The sequence below is a fragment of the Lissotriton vulgaris genome, chromosome 5 (genome assembly GCF_964263255.1).
Source record: "Lissotriton vulgaris chromosome 5, aLisVul1.2, whole genome shotgun sequence".
Taxonomy (NCBI): Eukaryota; Metazoa; Chordata; class Amphibia; order Caudata; family Salamandridae; genus Lissotriton; species Lissotriton vulgaris.
Window position 1 is genome coordinate 690,892,674 of NC_141693.1, and position 19,786 is coordinate 690,912,459.

General features: G+C 48.4%; 1 protein-coding gene across 1 annotated transcript in view; it reads right to left on the reverse strand.

Moving 5' to 3' along the window:
• Window positions 1-406: 406 nt before the first annotated feature.
• MACROH2A2 (macroH2A.2 histone) overlaps window positions 407-19,786 on the reverse strand; it is a 140,633-nt gene continuing 121,253 nt past the window's right edge. The window contains exon 9 of the mRNA XM_086922127.1: window positions 407-976. Within this exon, the coding sequence (XP_086778253.1) occupies window positions 811-976 (166 nt within the window). The 3' untranslated portion in view covers window positions 407-810. The remainder of the gene's footprint in view (window positions 977-19,786) is intronic.

Here is a 19,786-nt window from a genome sequence, read left to right on the forward strand (position 1 = left end):
AAAGTTCCGCGGTTTTTGCTTTGGCAAAGTTCAAAAATTCATATGGAAAATGCCACTTTTTGACCCTATCCCAGATATTGTTATACTATACAATATTAATTTTTAAGATGAGAGATACCATACTTGGCTAACAGTAAAATAATATGCAGGAGAACAGTATTTTTTCCAACATTTTCTTTACAAAAAACAAAAACTGCAATATTTAACAAACTACAGAAAGAGTTTTAGGGAACTGGACAAAACCATTGTGAACACAGTGCGGTCATTAAAAATTTTTAAACATGGAATGTAGCCAAGCTATTTGACTTTCTTTGCATCCAGTATTTAGCGCTTTTTAGTTTCTGTTCCACTCCCCTCTTCCCCAGACATCCTCCCCATGCCAACCCTGAAAAAGTACACAAACTGGTTAAAAGGATTAGAATGCACTTTAAAATAATAATAATAGGCCTGTGTATTTAAATGGCACTACAAAAAGAGTCAAACTGTGAGGAAGAACAAGATGAAGTAATTATGGATGGTGACCACAAAGGAATAGTTCTGGGATTTATAAAAATTGCCAAGGGCACAGAATCTAGAAGATATACAACTCAACCTTCCTTCCTTCCTCATTAACTATAGACCCTCAGACCCAACGTCTTCAACTAAAACGCACTCATTTTATTATTTAAAAAAAAGAAACTTCAAGCTAGTTCAAATCCCCACAAATCATGAAATAAAAAAATCCTGTTTCTATCAACCACGTCCATTCAATTAACTTTTTTTTTTAAAAATGTGCCACACTGGATCGGTCCATTCCATGCTGTGATCCAGTTACTTGACGTCCAGCTTTGCCATTTCTTGAACATAGATGCCAATACTCTCGCTATCATATAGCAGGAAGTAAATGTTCTTCAGTGTGGAAGAGCTTGAACCAACAAAATGACTGGCAATGGCTCGAAGAATCACCTGGGCTGCAGTCTGCTTAGGAAAGCCATTTCTGGTAGGAATAAAAAAATAAATGCATGAATTTTCATAAATAATGTTGAAGTGCACCAATTGTCTAAACAGAAAATGAAAACGAAATCAGTAACTTGCCCGTAATTAGTTTTGCATCTTGAATATGCTTTAAACAATTCTGCCATCTAGTGGTTGGTCGGAAGAGTCTTTGTTTCCCTAGAAAGGTTAGTTGGCAAGCTTATAGGTGTGACTGCATAGGCAGAGCCCCTGAATGACAGCTTTAATCACACAATGCCCATGTGTGTGCCCACCATAATATACCCCCACCCCACTTTCCACTAAACCCCTGCAATAGGGACTGTCAAATGTGAATCTAGAAGAGTTTCGAGCTGCAAAAGGAGTAGTTTCTATCCTGTAACTCCAGTTCTGTAGTAGGGGGTATCTCTGTTATAGTCATAACCTAGTGAATAGTCCCGCCCATGTGCGTGGACCCCGGAGCAATCAAAAAATTCTCTAAAGTTGTCAGAAAAATGCAGAACTTCAAAGACACTTAAGCGAGAATTTAAAGACAGATAATGCAGCCTCACAGGCTACACTGTCCAGTACTTCAACTAGAAATTCCACCAAAAAAACCACTAACAGCACAGCCTGTCCAGTGTTTTCCACAGAGAAAATCCTTCCCCTACTAGCAGAAGCCTCTGGAATGATAGAGAAAGTGGTGGACAGACAAGCCCCATAGGCTGCCATTATGTGGCCCAGAACAGGATACTGTGCCTTCAAGAAATCTTCACAGAACTCTCTCAGTATCCTAGAATGCACAGCAGGTCCCTTTTACTTTCAGTTCTTTTTTCCAGCTCCTGCAAGCAGGACCCTGGAGCATTGAGCTCTCCCTTTCAAGGGTTTATTTGGTGATTTTTTTTCTTGTGTGTAGTGCTTTTTATTAAGTACTAAGCCTTTTTGTTCTTTACTGGGTGCCCTGTATTGTCAAAATGCCTGGCTTATTTGACAATTGCCCAGAGTGTGATAGAAAATAGGGCAAATCCGACCCACATCGAGTGTGCAGTCTGCCTTCCCTCCTCTCATGCCCCAGAGGGCAGAGGGGGGGGGGGGGGGGGGGGGGGGGGGGGGCACCCAGGGGCAGGAAGTCCAGCAAGCGTTCCCATACTCCGCCGGCGTCGAGGGGGGTGACAGCCGTCTGTTCCCCATCTCCCCGGGGCTCTGGGGAGAAGCGGCATCAACTATCGGCGTCGAGGGAGCTGAACAGACCACAGTCGACGTCAAGAAAAGGCGAAGATCGACGTCGAGGGGATCCTCGCCGTCGAGGAGGCATTTGCTTTCGAGGAGGCGCCACCGGTCGACGTCCAAGACGTGCCTCGATGTCAAGGCAGCGTTCGACGCCAAGAATGCGCAGGAGGAGTCCCGACGCTAGGATGTCGCCGATTGGTTCGCCATCGCCGCCAAGGAAGAAGACGTCACCGGGCTCTGTGTACTCAGTGGTGTATACGCCTACTAAACCTAGGTCGCCTACCTCGCCTCCTTTCCTGAAGGGTCCGCCTCCGTGGAACCCCACCCCGCCTCCACCTCATGGGCCGGCTCCTCGTCGGTCACCGCCACCTCAACTTCCGCTGCCTCTTCCTTCCGTTCCGCCACCTGTGGTTCCGCCCCGGACGGCCTCGTTGCCAAGATATCCAACGCCGCCTAAGGGGACCCCTCAGCCGAGGCTCCCGTCCAGGCCGCCATCGCCTGCTCCTGCGAGGCCTGCAGATAGGCCGAGCAGACCGCACTCCCGAGGGAGATCGCGGAGCCGTGGCCGGTCGTCATCTCGATCTAGACGATGCCACAGGAGGCGCAGATCCAGATCCCGCACGGGTTCTTCCACCAGGGATTACTCACCGACGCTGTCTGAGTCTCCAGGGACGAGGGTGTCGCCCGTTGACGATATCGTCTCCTTCCAGGAAGTGCTGTTGAGGGGTGCAGCTAAGCTAGGGATCATGGTGACTGTGCCAACACCTACGATGTCCGTGATCTTCGAGACACTTCACAAGAAGCATTTGTCTCAACAGCTGCTGCCGTTGGTACCCGGATTGGAGGAGCCCGCCAAGGAGTTGTTTCTCACTCCGGCGGTGGCGAAGGCAGCTCCCTCCAGGCTCCTCAGGAAATACTGGGCTCCGGAATCTGACCCGGTTATTCTTCCAATGGACCCAACACCAGACTGTTATTGTGACAGCGGCTAAGAAGCAGCATGCCACCACTCCTTCTTTAACAGTGCCGCCTGATGAGGACAGCCGTGTGCTGGACTCGGCGGGCAGAAAGGTCTGTGGGACAGCATCTACCACCATGAAGGCTGCAAGTGCCGGGGCTCTGCTGGGGGCGATACGATCGTGCCCTATGGGAGTCCCTCCAGCAGTACGCTGAGCTCCTCCCTCGTGACAAGAAAGAGGACTTTCTGGAGATATTAAATGAGGGGATGATGGTGTCAAACCAGATCAGGGCGGCTGCTGATGTCTCTCTTCTGGCGGCACATGGATACTGCCACGGCATCAACCAACGGCATCACGCTTGGCTTCGCCTCACTCAAGCCGGAGGCACAACAGCGGGTGGCCAACCTGCCTTTCTCGGGGGAAACCCTGTTCGGCAAGCTTGCAGACGATGAAATGGCCCGTATGAAAGCAGAAGCTGAAACCCTGACGGCTGTCTGGTTAGAGAAGCCTGACAAGAAGAAGAACTACCACCCGTTCCAGAGATGTACGCTTCGATGCCTTTTCTTTTGCAGTATCTAGTGCTTTATGTGCATTTGACACTGTATGTTTTTAAGCTTGTCTAAGTGTTTTTTTGGACCTTGTATCTCTAGTGTTCTTTGTATTCCGTCTGACCACGATTTTAAATACATTTCTTTAGTTACAAGAAATGCGAGGTGAAGGATCTGCAAAGAAATTGGTAGCTCATTACTGAAAGTTTGAGCTACTGGCGTTGCATTATTATTTGCAACGCTGATAGGTCAAACCTTCAGTAATGCAAGACGTATCTTACTTTCGAGATCCAACGAGTTCTTCATCAGGCCAGTAGAAAAGGACCTAAATGCTCCTTCCCCCAGATTACGACATGGATTGAAGCTGCTTTTGGCGTGACAGAGGGTGGGGGGTGATGGGTGGGGGATAACCCACTGAAGAGTCAAGAAATGGCCAGAGCTGGCCAACCAAAAGAATCAATTGGTGATGTCGCTGGGAGGAAATTAAGCACCAAAAGGCGGGACAGACGCACAATATTAATCACCCAGAGAAAAGCAATTTTAAAAAGCAGCCCAACTAACCAACCAAAAGCGGTGGGAGTGTTCAAAGTCCTCAACAGCCCATATACCGAATACTGCATGTCTTGCAGAGCTTGCATGCGCTGACAGACTCTCCCTAAAAGATAAAAAGTAACCTACCTGTAATTGCAGTTCCCCAGCAATGGTCTCTTTCATATATTCGCATCGCTCCTTAAGTGTGAAACAACCTGCTGCTATACATAAGAGCTTCCTACTCACTATCTTAATTCTGTAAGAAGCTGAAGATCTGGCTTTGATTAGACCCAGTAGGCTCTATGTGTGGTAGACTCAGCCTCCATAGTTGCAGGACAACCTCCTGGGTGATAGTGTGCTCTACAAATCTGCATTACATGTTTGAATTCTTGCCCATCATCAGGCTGAACACCCTCTGTGATCAAGGTTATCAAAGCAGTATGCACATGCAGTCAGATAACATTTAAAATAGCCATAGACTAAATGTACTATGTCAACCTCTCTTTGTGACCCCAAACTTTAGCCAATGCGGTGTAGAGATCCAGAGCTCCATTACCTTGCAGAGGCTCAAGTGTTTAGATGTTGAGAGCATGTAAAATATCACCTAGGCATTAATAAAGCCTCTACAGGGTAGAAGGAAGCGATGCATGTGAAACATAGCAATGATGCAGAAGGATTAGGATACTTACCCAGTAAGCATCTGTTCTTGGCATATATAGTGGTTGACACTCCTAAGATCCAAGATAGGGTGCCTACCTTGGTCCTTCTTGGGCACCAGAAAGTAGTGGGAATAAAAGCCACAACCTACTTCTGGGGCAGGAACTCACTCGATAGCCCCCTTTGCCCAGAGAGCCGTAACGTCCTGATGGCGGATCCTGCCGCCCACGGGCTACTGATGGCCCTGAAAGGACAGACTAGGAGGGTTTGGAGGCTGCTGCATAGGGCACGCTGGTGGACTGCCTCCCTGACGCTGGGTCCCACATCCCAGATCGCGCAGAGTTTGCGCAGGCCTGTCGCTCTGAGCGGAACAGGGTGGGGCACCCCTTCCATAGCCACGAAAGGGCCGAAAAACAGACTGCGCAGGGCAAGAGGTGGTAGTGGGGTCCAAGGATCTGGCCGTAGCCATAGAATCCTTATTGCGCTCAAGCGCATTGTCCGCTTCGTCACCAAACAAGTGACGGCCATCAAGGGCATGTCCAAAAGAGTAGATTGGATATTGCCCGAAAAGCCAGTGGGCCTCAGCCAAGTGTAGCATTACCAAGGGCTACCAACGTTGACATTGTCCAGCCCACACCTATGGCAAACTTCGCTGCGTCTCTGCCCTCCGAGACTGCACGGGAGAGTGTCCTGGGCCTCCTCCGTACACTGTGGCAACACCCGCGTAACCATATCCCAGACAGTGTGTGTGAGAAAGTGGATCTATATATACTGGACCAGAATAAAGTACAGTGTGTATAGAGTCCACAAACCCCAGAGGTTTAACGGAGGTTAAAGTCAGGACTGACCTTACTCTCAAAAGTGGTCCAGAGGACAGTGTAAAGCATTTGTGTACACACTCAGTCAGCAAAGGATCTCACACACTCAAAAACTGAACTCCAGGCCAATTGTTTTTATATCAAAATATATCGTTGTTTTAATTTTAGAACCAACAGGCATAAAAATATACTTTTCTTGATATGAGTACTCTCATGTAATTACTTGGCAAGGAAGCAATAAAGTTTGTGAACACAATAGATACAGGGGTTGCAGAAGGCAACACCATTCTAGACACTATAGCATTGAGCTAAAAGGGTTTTCAGCATATAAGTACAGTTGATTACTATACAGATTAGTTTAGTAGTTCCAGGACTAGATCCTAGATTCAGTCCTGGGGTCTAAACTGAAACCAATTTAGTAAAAACGTTTTAGTTACTGTAGTGAATTTTCATGAATATAAAGCCGTTTTAAAAGTTAACACTTCGAAACTTTTCAATGAAAATCTGACAATGTTATCCAATGGGAGAAAACAAATAGTTTCTTACCTGCTCGGTGTAGTTTTGCAGCTTGAAGATCTTTCTGGATTCACTATTGTGCATATTCCACTATCTGGTGGTTGGGTCAGGAATCTTATTCTTTTCTTCTTTTTTTCCGTAGCCTAGGTGGGCGTCGACGTCACACCAGTTGGTGTACCTTCGGTGACGTCTGCATGCTTCCGACTGAAGCTCCCACCCTTGGGCGCCATCTTCGGATTCTTTTTTTTTCCTGTCTCTTTTATTTCTGTGCTTGTAGTGAATCCATGGCTATGTTTGTTAATCCTTTTTTCAACGTAATTCTTTTCACGTATCTTGTAAGCTTCAACTTGCTTTCTTTTCTATGTGTTTCCACCTTCTTCTCCAGCCTCATCTTTCTGGCAGAGGCGGTGGATTCGCTAGTGAATCCAGAAATATCTTCAAGCTGCAAAACTACACCAACAGGTAAGAAACTATTCGTTTTGCAGCGTGAATCTTTCTGGATTCACTATGCTGTGCATAGATTTTGTAGCGGTTTTGTTACTTTTGTGGCGGCTGGGTGGAAGATGAGCGTTGGTTGTTGAATATATGTTGAAGCACTCTTTGTCCTACTTGTGCTTCCTTGTTCATCTGTACATCCACGCTATAGTGCTTAGTGAACGTGTGCACTGAAGCCCATGTTGCCGCCAGGCATATGTCCTGAATTGGTGTGTTGGCCAGAAAGGCAATTGTTGCTCCTTTCTTCCTGGTCGAGTGGGCCTGTGCCCCTCCTATTAGCTCCTGCCTAGCTTGCTTGTGGCAGAATTGTATCGGTTGTGCGATCCATCGAGCTATGGTGTTCTTAGTCACTGGTCTACCCATGTAACTGTTTGCGAAGGATACGAAGAACTGTTTTGTCTTCCTGTGTTCCTTCATCCTTTCAATGTAGTGCATCACTGCCCTTCTTGCGTCTAGAGTGTGGAGCGCCCTCTCAGCGCTTGTCGTGGGGTTCTGGAAGAAGCTAGGAATCTGAATACTCTGATTCATGGGGAACCTTGACACCACCTTTGGCATGAAGTGTGGGTCTGTTCTCATCACGACCCGGTCTCTGTATCTGGATGTAGGGTTCCTGCAGTGTTAGTGCCTGTAGTTCGCTCACCCTACGTAGCGAGGTGATTGCTACCAGAAAGGCCGCTTTCATTGTCAGCATTTTCAGTGATGCCTTCTGGATGGGTTCGAAAGGTGCTTTCATGAGCTCGGTCAGTACCACATTCAGGTTCCAAGCCGGCGGCGGCATCCTTTTTGGTGGCGCTGTTCTCTTAGCCCCTTCCAGGAATCTTTTTACTACTTGAGATGTAAAGAAGCTTCTCCCTGTTTCTCCTCTTGTGTATGCGACAATCGCTGCCAGGTGTACCCTCAGCTAGGATGAGCTTAGCTTGGCTCTTACTAGGTGAGTGAGGTATCTTAGCACCGTTGATTCCTTGGTCAGCTTTCTCTGGAGTTTTTTCTTGCAGCACCATTGAGTGAATCTTTTCCATTTTTCCCCATAGCACTTGCGTGTGCTGAGGCCTCCTTGCCTCTAGCAGCACCCGTAGGGTGCTCTCTGGTAGTTTCAGATGTGCAAACTCTCTCAGGAGCCAAGCTGATAGGCTGAGGCCCTCCGGCTCTGGGTGTAGAACTTCTCCCTTTTCCATGGAGAGGTGGTCTTTTCTTTTTGGGAACTTGTGGGGTGGACCCTGTGCCATCTCCATTATCTGCGAGTACCAGGTCTGCCTGGCCCATTGTGGTGCCACCAGGATGAGCGTCATGTTGCTAGTCATGCATTTGTTGAGAACCCTGGGAATCAGTGGTATTGGGGGAAAAGCATAGGCAAATGTTTTTGACCAGCTTATCCATAGGGCATTCCCTTGGGATAGTGCCTCTGGTTGTCTGGATGCAAAGTACTGGCATTTTGCATTCTGGCGTGTTGCAAACAGGTCTATTGTCGGAGTGCCCCACCTCCTGAATAGTCTCTCTGTTTCCTGTATGTTGAGTTCCCACTCGTGGGATGCTGAAGTTTGCCTGCTGAGCCAATCTGCTGCTACCTTGCCCTTCCCTGGCAGGTGTATGGCTAGCAGGTCTATTTTGAGTGGTATTGCCCATCTCCAGATCTCCTGTGCCAAGCTTGACAGAGGGCATGATTGTGTTCCCCCCCCCCCTGCTTGTTGATGTAAAACATTGTTGTGGTGTTGTCTGTCTGTATCAGCACCTTCTGGTTGTACAGTTGTTTCTGAACGGCCTTGAGGGCAAGCAACACTGGTTTCAGCTCCAGGTAATTGATGTGTTTGACCGCATCCCCTGGGCTCCATAGACCCCTCACTCTGAGCCCGTTCATGTGTGCGCCCCATCCCTTCTGGGATGCGTCTGTGGTGATGGTCATGGTTGGGTCCGGTGGCGTTGGAGGCTTCCCTATTGTTATCCTTTCTTTGGTCCACCACTTTATTTCTTCCGGCACTTTGTGCGTTACAACCACTAGATCCTCCCACCTTCCTGTAGCTTGTGACCATTGCTGTTGCAGCCACTCTTGGAGTGGTCTCATCTTCATGCGTACATTGGGGACAAAGTGTATGCATGACGCCATCATTCCCAAGATCTCTCTCGCTCACTGTCAGAGCTCGCCCCTTTTGGCAGTGACGTTTCTCCCTCAGTAGGCGGAGTGTCCTCTTCTCGCTGGGTAACACCCTGCATTGGACGGTGTTGATTTGAGCTCCCAGGAAGATCTTCACTTGCTCCGGTTCCATCAAGCATTTTCCCCAGTGGATGGAGAATCCCAGGCTTGCTAGCTTTCTTGTGACCTGTTCTGCATGATCTTTGCATGTCCTGTAAGAGCTTGCCTTTACGAGCCTGTCGTCGAGGTAGGGGTACACGTGTATCCCCTCTCTTCGCAGATGTGCGGCCACTGCTGCGAGGCAATTGGTTAATACCCTTGATGCAGACTTTAGACCGAATGCCAGGGTTGTGAATTGGTAGTGATACTTGTTTACTGTGAATCCTAGCATGTGCTGCCTGTTCATGGGGATGTGCAGGTACGCATCTCTGAGGTCTATGGTGGACAAGAAGTCCACGACCTTTATCTGTGGGATGACCTCTTGTAGGGACGTCATCTTGAATTTTTGAGTCTTTACATATTTGTTTAGGAACCATAGATCCAGGATGGGTCTTAGGCTTTCGTCCACTTTGGCACCAGGAAGTAGTTAGAGTACACTCCCCTGTTCCGTTCTTTGAATGGGACCGGTTCGATGGCCTCTTTGAGGAAGAGTTCTTGAGCTCTTGGAGCAATTGCAGCTCCCTTCCAGAGTGCTTTCTTTGGCTTTCTGTTTGGTGGTCTCTTTTCCAACTCTATGCAGTATCCGAACTGTATGATGTTGAGTATCCACTTGTCTGTGGTTATTTTCCTCCACTCTGAGGAAACATCTTAGCCTGCCTCCTACTGGTGTTACATGTTCTTTTGTGTCTTGTCCGTGTAGCCCTCTGCTCTTTGCTTTTCCGTGCTCTTCCCTTGGAGGGTTTGAGGGGTGAGCACCTTTTCGTGTGTGAAGTCACTTAGAGGGGTGTTGTTTATCGCCTCTCCTTCTCTGGCCCGTCCGCGTCCCCTCCCGCGAAAGGACTGGCCCCTGTTCTGGTAGTTAGTTTTGCTTCTGCTGGCCCTGTTGACCCTGGAGGAACGCCTGGGGTGGTTGTCCTTGCTGGTTTCCACCCCTTCCGTTCGGCCTCCGCGTAGGAGTGCCTCTTCTCATCCCTCTGAATTGCAGGGCCCCCATGGACCTTGCCGTCTTGCTGTCTTTTCTTCAGTTGGGTGAGTTTCTCATCAACTGGGGTTCCGAACAGTGTTTCTCCATTGAAAGGGGTGTTCAGGATGTTGTTTTGAACCTCCGTCTTGAAGCCTGAGATCCTGAGCCAGTCTTGCCTTCTTTCTGTGATTCCTATAGCCATCAGCCTGCTAGATGTTTCTGCCCCGTCCAAGGCTGTCTTCAGGCACGAGTTTGCGATGCTTTTCCCCTCTTCCACGAGGTGAGCGGCTCTCTGCTGGTGTTCCTCTGGGAGGTGCTTGAGCAATGGTACATCTCGTCCCAATGCTGGTACTGGTGCCTGTCGAGAAGGGCGTTGGAGTTTGCCATCCTCCAGTGCATTGCTGTGTTTCTCTCAATTTTTCTGCCTGTTAGGTCCATCCTCCTGCTTTCCTTGCCAGGTGGTGGCCCAGATGTTGTTGGGACGTTGGCCCTCCTTCTGGCCGCTGCGGCTATAATTGAGTCTGCTGAAACTGTCCCCTGGATGTAAGGCGGGTCCTGGGAGGAGAACTTGTACTTTTTCTCCGTCCTTGGCATGACTGACCTGCAGGTAGCTGGTTCACTGAACGCCTCTTTGCCCTGTGCCATAATACTCTTCAACATGGGCAGGACGTGGCTTTTTGTCTGTGCGCGGAGCAAGGTTTCCAGCAGGAAATCTGCCTTAGCCTTCTCCTCCTCCAATTTGACTCCATAAGCTGCTGCAGCCTTCTTGATGACCTCATAGTAGGCCCCAATGTCATCTGGTGGCGAAGGCCTCGATGGTTATGTCTCCACAGCCTCCTCCGGGTTTTCGGCCTCGATGTCCTGCCAATCCTGGTCCTGAACCTTTGAGGATCCAGAGTCGTAGCTCAAACGCAGGTCCCCATAATCACCCTCTGTGTAATAGAGGTCCTCCTCTTCTCCCTGGTCCGAGGGCTCCGGAGTTTTCGGCGGCTCTTTGGCGTCGAACTCCTCGTGTTCTATCTCTTAGAGGACCGTTGTGGGCTTCGAGGGGATCCTGAAGCTTTTCATTTTGTCTTCGAAGTCCTTCTTCCTCTGGATGAGGTTTTCCATCTCTGCCTCGAGCCTTCTTTTCTTTCTCTCCATCTGTGCGGCCTGCTTCGCGTCGAGCGTTTCGGCCGCCCCCGTCGGAGCGGCTCTCGGCTCCTTCGAAGTCGAGAATCCCTTTTCGGGAGCTTGCTTAGACGACCTTTGTTTTTCGCTGGTCTTCGCCGCCTGGGAGTCCTTCTCGAATGATCCGCTGGGCTGTTTTTTCGGGGACCACAGCTTTGGTCGAAGATTGACACCGGTGCTCCCTTAGAGCTTCTAGACTGATTCGAGAGTCAGCCTCAGGTTTGAGGCCCTGTCGAGGGTTTCGGGGTCGTAGACTCTCCTACCTTGTCTGACCATTTCTTATCGGTCTCTGCGACCGTGGAGTCATCTGGACCTTCGGCGATGTCGTCGGTGGAGAGGCCCAGGTCGTACAGCGACAGGGCCTTGCCCTTGCCCTGCATCGTGTGGTGAGCTATCTTCTGTTTTTCCCGAATCCTCAGCGTCTTCGGCGCGAAGCCTGAGCAGGCGTTGCAATCCTTGCTCCCGTGGTCGATAGGCAGACAGAGGTTGCAGACCGGGTGCTGGTCTCTCTGCGTGTACTTGTGGTGGCAATTACGGCAGAATTTAAATGGTGTGTTGTCCATTACTGCGCTCAGGGGGCCCCCTGTGTTCGCATTCTCCGTCGGACGTCAAAGATCTCGAGGTTACTCTCCTTTTTCGTCTGATGATCTTCTCCTGGTCTTAGAGTTTTTTCCTGAAGAAATTTGCGTATTTTTCTCCTCCAAAACTTCTGGAGCTTTACGTGACAATCCAGACCCAATGGAGGAAAAAAGAATCTGAAGATGGCGCCCAAAGGCGGGAACTTCCGCTGGAAGCATTCCGACGTCACCGAAGGTACACCAAATGGTGTGACGTAGACGCCCACCTGGGCTACGAAAAAAAAGAAAAAAGGGGACTACGATTCCGGACTCAACCACCAGATTGCGGAATATGCACAGCATAGTGAATCCAGAAAGATTCATGCTGCAAAATTCAGGTTGCAGGTAAAGTACGATCTTGTTACTTTTGTAATCCAGTACTAGGCTACTAAGTCCAGCACTGGGGTCTCAACTTAAAACAGGTAGGTAATTGCGTTTCAGTATTTCGTACGATTTTTAAATAAAGTTGCAAGTTTTCAAAATTAGACACTTAAAAGAAATTTCATAGAAAACAAACAATGGATTCCTATGGAGAAAAGGAATATGCTACTTACCAGTATGCATCTGTTCTTGGCATGTAGGGCTGCTGACATTCATATCTGTGCATAGATCGCTGCCTAGTGTTGGGTCCGGATGATTGCACATTGTTGTCCTGGAAGAGTCTTCGAAGTATCACGAGATAGGTGGCTCCTCCCCTGGACTACAATGCGCATGGGCATCCTCTCCATCCTTAGATTGTTTTTTCGCCATTGTGGCATAGATGGAGTATGGTACAGTAAGAGATGGCCATGCAAGAAAGAAAGTAATAATGAATGCTACAGCTGCGACAGGCACCGGGGAGGAGGGTGGGCGATATGAATGTCAGCAGCCCTCCATGCCAAGAACAGATGCATACTGGTAAGTAGCATATTCCGTTCGAGGCATGTGGGCTGCTGAATTCATATCTGTGCATAGAATGTATAGCAGTCTCTCCCTTAGCGGTGGCTACCTGTGCCAGCTGCAGCAGTCTGAAAATAGTTTTTAGAACAGTATGTCCTACAGCTGCTTGCTGTTTTGAATGTACATCTACACAATAGTGTTTTGTGAAAGTATGTATTGTGGACCATGTGGCTGCTCTACATATTTCCTCTAGGGGAATGTTTCCTAGGAAAGCCATAGATGCCCCTAGTTTGCGTGTAGAATGTGCTCTTGGGGGAACTGTTAAGGTGCGTTTTGCTTTAATGTAACATATTTGGATACACTTAACTATCCATCTGGCTAACCCAGACTTTGAAATGGGGTTGCCTTTGTGTTGTGGTGAGAAGGCAACAAACAATTGTTTAGTCTTTCGAAAGTCCTTATTTTTATCAATGTAGTATAGAAGTACTGACTGTGGATTTGGAAAGAACACTGGCAGTTCTATTGTTTGATTGATATGAAATTGGGATACCACCTTGGGCATGAATTTAGGGTTTGTTCTAAGAACTACCCTATTTGCACGTATTTGGATGAATGGCTCTTGAATAGTTAGGGCTTGTAGCTCGCTAACTCTTCTACGTGAAGTAATTGCTACTAGAAATGCCACTTTCCATGTTAAAAATTGTAAATCACATGAATGCAATGGCTAAAATGGTGGTCCGATTAGTCTGGTTAAAAAAAGTTTAGGTTCCAGACAGGTGAAGGTGGGTATTTTGGGGGAATTATTCTTTTGAGACCCTCCATGAATGCCTTAATTGCAGGTACTCTGAATAGCGAAAGATGCTATCTGTTCAGAAGATAAGCTGTAATGGCAGCTAAATGTATTCTTATAGATGAATAGGCTAAATTGCAACGATGTAGGTGCAAAAGATAGCAAATGATATTTTGCGTTGAAACATCTAGTGGGTTTATGTCATTGTTATTGTTATTGCAGTAAATGACAAAACGCTTCCACTTTGCAGCGTAATAAGCTCTGGTTGTAGGTTTTCTTGCCTCTTTGATAATGTTCATACAGCCAGGAGGTAAGTTTAGGTACTCAAACTCTAAGACTTCAGGAGCCAGATTGCAAGGTTCAGTTGTTGCGGATCTGGGTGCTGTATGTCTCCATGGCTCTGAGTGAGTAGAGTTGGCGTTAGCCGCAGCCTTTGATGAGGCACCACGGAAAGTTCTAGGAACATTGTGTACCATGGTTGCCACGCCCATGTTGGCGCAACCAGGATCAGGGTCAATGAATGCTGGCGTAGTTTACGTGCCACTAGCGGTATTAACGGTGATGGGGGAAAAGCGTATGCAAATCTGCCTGACCAGTTCATCCATATCGCATTCCCCTGCGACTGCGGATGTGGGAACCTGGCGGCAAAGTACTGGCATTTTGCGGCGAATATGGCTATCTCTGGTTGTCCCCACTGTTGGAAGTATGGTTGCAGCACTTGTGGGGTGAATCTCCCACTCGTGCAGTTGTTGGCTGTGTCTGCTGAGCAGATCCGCTATTTGGTTGTCCTTGCCTGGGAGGTGTTCCGCCATGAGAAAAATGTTTCTTTCAATGGCCCACTTCCACATGCTTTGTGCTAGATGTGATAGCTGTGGAGAGTGTGTTCCTCCCCGTTTCTGTATGTAGTACATTGTTGCCATGTTGTCTGTCCGGATCAACACAGCTTTGTTGCATAAATGTACTTTGAACGCTTTCATTGACAGAAAAATAGCCATAATTTCCAGCAAGTTGATGTGCATTTTCTTTTCTTGTGCTGTCCATAGGCCTTGCACTGTGTAGTGAAGGACATGGGCTCCCCATCCCATCAGGGATGCGTCCGAAGTCAACACTATTTGTGGTACAGGCTCTTGGAACAGTCCCTTGCAAAGGTTTTGTGGATTCCACCAATGCAGAGAGTTGTATGCACGACTGTTTATCAACACTAGGTCTTTCAATTGTCCTTGAGCATGGTTCTACTGCCGTGCTAAGCACTCTTGTAACGGACGCATGTGTAGTCTGGCATGAGGGACTATGAAGATGCAGGAGGCCATCATGCCTATGAGTTGCATAAACACTCGAGCAGAGAGCGAGTGTTGGGGCTTGAACTTTTTGATTAGTAGCTGCATACTGTTTATTCTTGCAGCATTTGGGTATGCCTTTGCTGTCAGAGTATTTATTGTTGCTCCCAGGTACTGCTGTACATGGGATGGCTGAAGGTGAGATTTTTGATAGTTCAAAGTGAATCCTAGGCTGTGCAGTTGGTGAATTGTTTTGGACATGTGGCTGGCACACTGCTGAGCTGACTGTGCTTGTATTAGCCAGTCGTCTAGGTACGGGTAGATGTGAATATGTTGTCATCTTAAATGTGCAGCCACCTTCGCTAGGCATTTTGTGAACACCCTTGGAGCTGTTGTTGCCCCGAATGGAAGGACTTTGAACAGGTAATGTTGATTTAATAGCGTGAACCTGAGATACTTCCTGTGAGCTGGATGTATCGGGATATGGAAATATGCGTCTTTGAGATCTAATGTTGCGAGGAAGTCTCCTTGCTGCAACAGTGGTAACACCTGTTGTAGAGTGAGCATATGAAAATTTTCTGATAAGATGTAATGATTTAGGGGTCTGAGGTCCAATATTGGTCTGAGAGACCCATCCTTTTTGGGGATGAGGAAGTATAGTGAATATACTCCTGTACCTTGATCTTCTAATGGTACTTGTTCTATGCCCCTTTTTGCAGCATGCTGATGACTTCTTGCTGCAATAAGTTGGTGTTCTACAGACATAGGACGGTTTTTTGGAGGTATGTTGGGTGGTGTGGAGGTTAGCTCTAGGCAATAGCCATTTTGGATAATTTGCCTTACCCACTTGTCTGTAGTGATGTTTTCCCAGACTGGTAGGATTTGTTGTAATCGTCCCCCGACCGGTGTTATATGGTCTGGGGTAGCACTAAGGAGTCACTGCTTGGTATTGGCAGAGGATCTGGTGGTGTTCCCTCGTCCTCTGCCTTTGTTGTTATTGCCTCGGTATCCACCTCTATTGTTCTTATTGTAGGTGGTTTGTGTGTTTCTCTTGTAGCTTGTGGTCTGCTGTGATGAGTTGCCTCTTGCAGCCCCCCAGTAACTTGGCCGAAAGGAGCCCCTATGTTGCTGTAACTGTAGGGCTCCCATAGACTTTGCTGTCTGTGTCTTTTTTCATTTTGTCCAGTATATTATCTGCTCCTGGACCAAATAAGTAGTCAGGGTTGACTGGCTGGTTTAACAAAGTGGACTGGACTTTGTTTTTAAGCCCAGAGATGCGTAGCCACGCATGTCTCCTGATCATAACACTGGTGTTGATAGACCTGGCAGCTGTATCGGCTACATCGAAGGAACATTTAATGGAGGTGTTAGAGATTAGCTTTCCCTCCTGTACTAATTGTTCAGCCTGTTCTTTGTAAGCATCAGGTAACAGGGCTTGTGTGTTAGATATTCTCCATATGTTAGCCGCCTGTGTGGCTACCCTTTTTCCCCGAAGCCTCAAAGATTTTTGATTCTTTGTCAGGAGGTGGAGCTTCCCAGTAGTTTGAGAGTTTGCACGTTTACGTGCATTTGCCACCACTAATTAATCTAAAGGCAGTTGTTCCTTAATATATGTAGGGTCGACTGGCGCTGGCCTGTATTTCCTCTCTATTCTTGGGTTAATGACCCTTGCCCTAGTGGTATCTTTAAATAGGTCTCCTGCATGTTTAAGTACCCCTTTCAACATAGGTAGTGTTTTAACCGTTCTTCCTGATGTGGCAAAAGTGTCAAAGAGGAAATCTTCCTCCACAGGGTCTGCATGCATGTCCACATTGTGATGGAGGGCTGCCCTTTCTATTAATGAATTAAAAGCAGCTGTGTCCTCTGTAGGAGACGGCCTAGCAGGGTATGCAGGTTTATTAGGAATGGCCTGAGTCACCAGGATGTACGGGGTCAGCCCATGGTTGAGTGTGACCGTCTTGGTCCGTGTCTACCGGGTAGCTGTATTCCTGATCATATTCCTCATCCACCTCTTCATCTGAGTGTGTGGGTGTATAGGAGTATTGGTTAGGCCTAGTTGGCTGAATAGTCTCAAATAGAATAGGTGAAGTAGAACAGTCCCTTTTCTTTTTGAGTGGTATAGTGTAAGTCTCTTTCACAGTCTCTGGTCTGATTTTCCTATTGTAGAGAGTGACTTTCCCAGAGTTTGGGTCAATGTAAAGTTTTGACTGTTCAACTGATTCAGGGTCTGGATGTAGGATTTCCTGTTCAGCAGTTGTGGGTGTTTTAGCCAATGTCTTTTGCTTAGTTTGTTTTGGTTCGATGCCGCTTTTTGGGTCGCCCGCCTTTGTTTTTGAGGAAGGTGGGAGGCCAAACTTAATCGGTCCGATGTTTTTTTCTGGCGCTACAGTTTGTTTCTGTAGTGCTTGTGTCTTTGGAGCCGAAGTTTTTCCTGCGTCAGCAGTTTTCTTTGGTTCGATTATGGGCTTGTGTCTATTTCGGAACCGATGGCTTCGGATCGACGCCCTTTGGTGTTGGTTCGATGGCCTTTTTATGGGTCGATTTTCTTGGGCTTGATTGTTTTCTTTGTCAGAGCCAATGGTTTGTCGCCTTTGAGTTTGGGGTCGACAACCTTCTTTGGGTCGAGTTTTTTTTGTGTTGTCGGCCGTCGACACCGACGCAGATGTTTTCGGTTCGACGCCCTTTTGTTTTGGAGTCGATATAGGGCCTCTGGTTTTCGGCTCGACGACCCTTGTATTCGACGCCGATGGATCGATATAGTTCGGCTCGAAGACTGTATTGTAGACGAGTTTCTTTGGTGTGGACTCCGATGGATCGACGTAGTGTGGTCCGAAGACCGTGTAGTCGACCAGTTTCGGTTTCGTTTTCCACCATTTTTGGTATCACCAATCTCGGAGTACGTTGATCCGATGGCTCTTTGTGAATATTCTTAGCCGGACTGTATTGCGGGGCTACAGAAGGTCTTTCGAGATCTTGGCTAAGGCCTTGTGGCGATGCCTCGACCTGAGCCTGTGGATCCATGGAGGTAAAGGTATAGGCCCCCGTACTTACCGTTGGGCCTGGTTCATCACTGGAGTCGTCCTCTACGGCTCCCATCCCTTGTTCGTCGTCCCCCCTACATCGACGAGGCGTTCTTCGTTTTCGATGTAGTAGTAGCTCTGATGCTTGATCCGACAGTTCTTCGTATTCTTAGTCCTCAACAAGATCTTCGTCGCCGAAGATATCTGGCTCTGGTGCTTGTTTTTGCATGATGAGTCTAGCGGCCCATCGAGTCCGAAGTGTCTTCTTGGATCGAAATTGGGCACAAGCTAGGCAGTCGGATTCATTATGTTCAGGAGATAAACACTTGTTACAAACTGGGTGTTTATCGATATGTGGGTATTTAGAGTTACAAAGAGGATATCTTTTAAATGGGCTCCGTTCCATCGACGACTGGTCGCGTGGCGCCGAGAAGGCCCGCGGCCCGATTTGACGTCCCAAGGTGATTAAAGTTTGTAAAGAAGCTGTCGGCACAGATTCGAGACAATACCGAAGGCCTTTTGGCCTTTAGAAAGTCTAGTTTTGATTCCGAACTTCGAGTAAAGGAAAGTACATCCGAACCCAATGGCGGAAAAAAAAAAACAATCTAAGGATGTCGAGGATGCCCATGCGCACTGTAGTCCAGGGGAGGAGCCACCTATCTCGTGATACTTCGAAGACTCTTCCAGGACAACAATGTGCAATCATCCGGACCCAACACTAGGTGGCGATCTATGCAGAGATATGAATTCAGCAGCCCACATGCCTCGAACATACAGATTACCAGTAAACCCGGAAAGGATTACTTTTGTGGTTCAGTACTGGGCTACAAGGTGCAGTACTGGCTTCTCCCCTGATCACAGGTGAGTACTTCGGAATTCGGGTGATTTTATATGAATATTTTTAGTTTCCAAAACTTCACACTTGGAAGATTTTTCAAGTCAAACCAGTCAATGTTATCCAATGGCGGGTAAGTGAGTTACCGGTTTCCAGGTGAGTACTTGGCTGGTGAAGTTAGGGTTCTGGGCCTAGACTCTGGTATTCCCCAGGGTCAGGTAAGTAAGGTTAGTTCACCCCCAGCGGCACAGGGGCAGCCGGGTGCAGAGTTAGTTAGGCCCAATGTTATCCAATGAGGGAAAGGGGGCCTCCAGTTGGTGGCTGCTGGTTAGCAGCCATGCAGCTGTGGGAGCTGGACTCCTGGTCACTTGCTCAGGGGCAAAGGGGAAAGTAGGACAGGACAAAGGTGGCACAGCCAGCGGCACTCTGGCAGCTGGATGCACAGTGCTTTTGAGCCGTCGGGCGCTCAATGTTATCCAATGAGAAATGTCAAAAAGGAACAAAGGCTGCAGGCTCAGGGACGGAGACTCTCCAGGGGCGACCAGCACTTTGAGAGGTAAGTTGGGATCTTGGAGCACAGGTAGGTACCCCAAAGGGTGGCACAGGGGGCTGTAAGGTGCGTCTTTGGGTGTCGGAAAAGCTTACCCTCAGCTGGTCGCCGTTGAGGTGGCCCCTGGTTCTGAGTCTGCAGGCGTTGTCTGGTTCTTCGAGGAGGGTCTTTGGGCACTGGGCTTCGGGTCCCAGTGGCCGGGGGGACGTCCTCGTGGTCTGGGTTCGGTTGGGCTCGGCAGGTGCAGAGTGGGCTGATCGGGAGCTTCCTGGCTGGCACCAGGGGTTGTGTCAGCAGAGCCTCTGCTGATGGGAGTCCCAATCTTTAGGATGGTCAAGGCAGGCAGGTACTCTGGGTGTCCCAAGGTTGCTGTCCGCAGGAGTCGCCGGGATTTAGGCAGGAGCAGGTTCCTGGATCGACAGGCCGGTAGGGCTGGGGCCAAGGTAGTTGTTCTCGTCCTGTTAGCAGCTGCGCGGCGGGTCCAATTCTTCTTGAACTTTCTTGTTTTGGTATCGGGATCTGAGGAAGGAAGGTTCAGGGTGCCCCTAAATACTGAATTTAGGGGTGTTACAGGTAGGGCAAGGACCAATAGGTCCCTGTCCTGGGGTGGGTACAGCCCCTAGCCTGCTTTGCCCCTGTGGGAGGGGGGGCAGGAGCCTAGCTGTGATTGGGCGGGGCTCCCCATCTTCAAGATG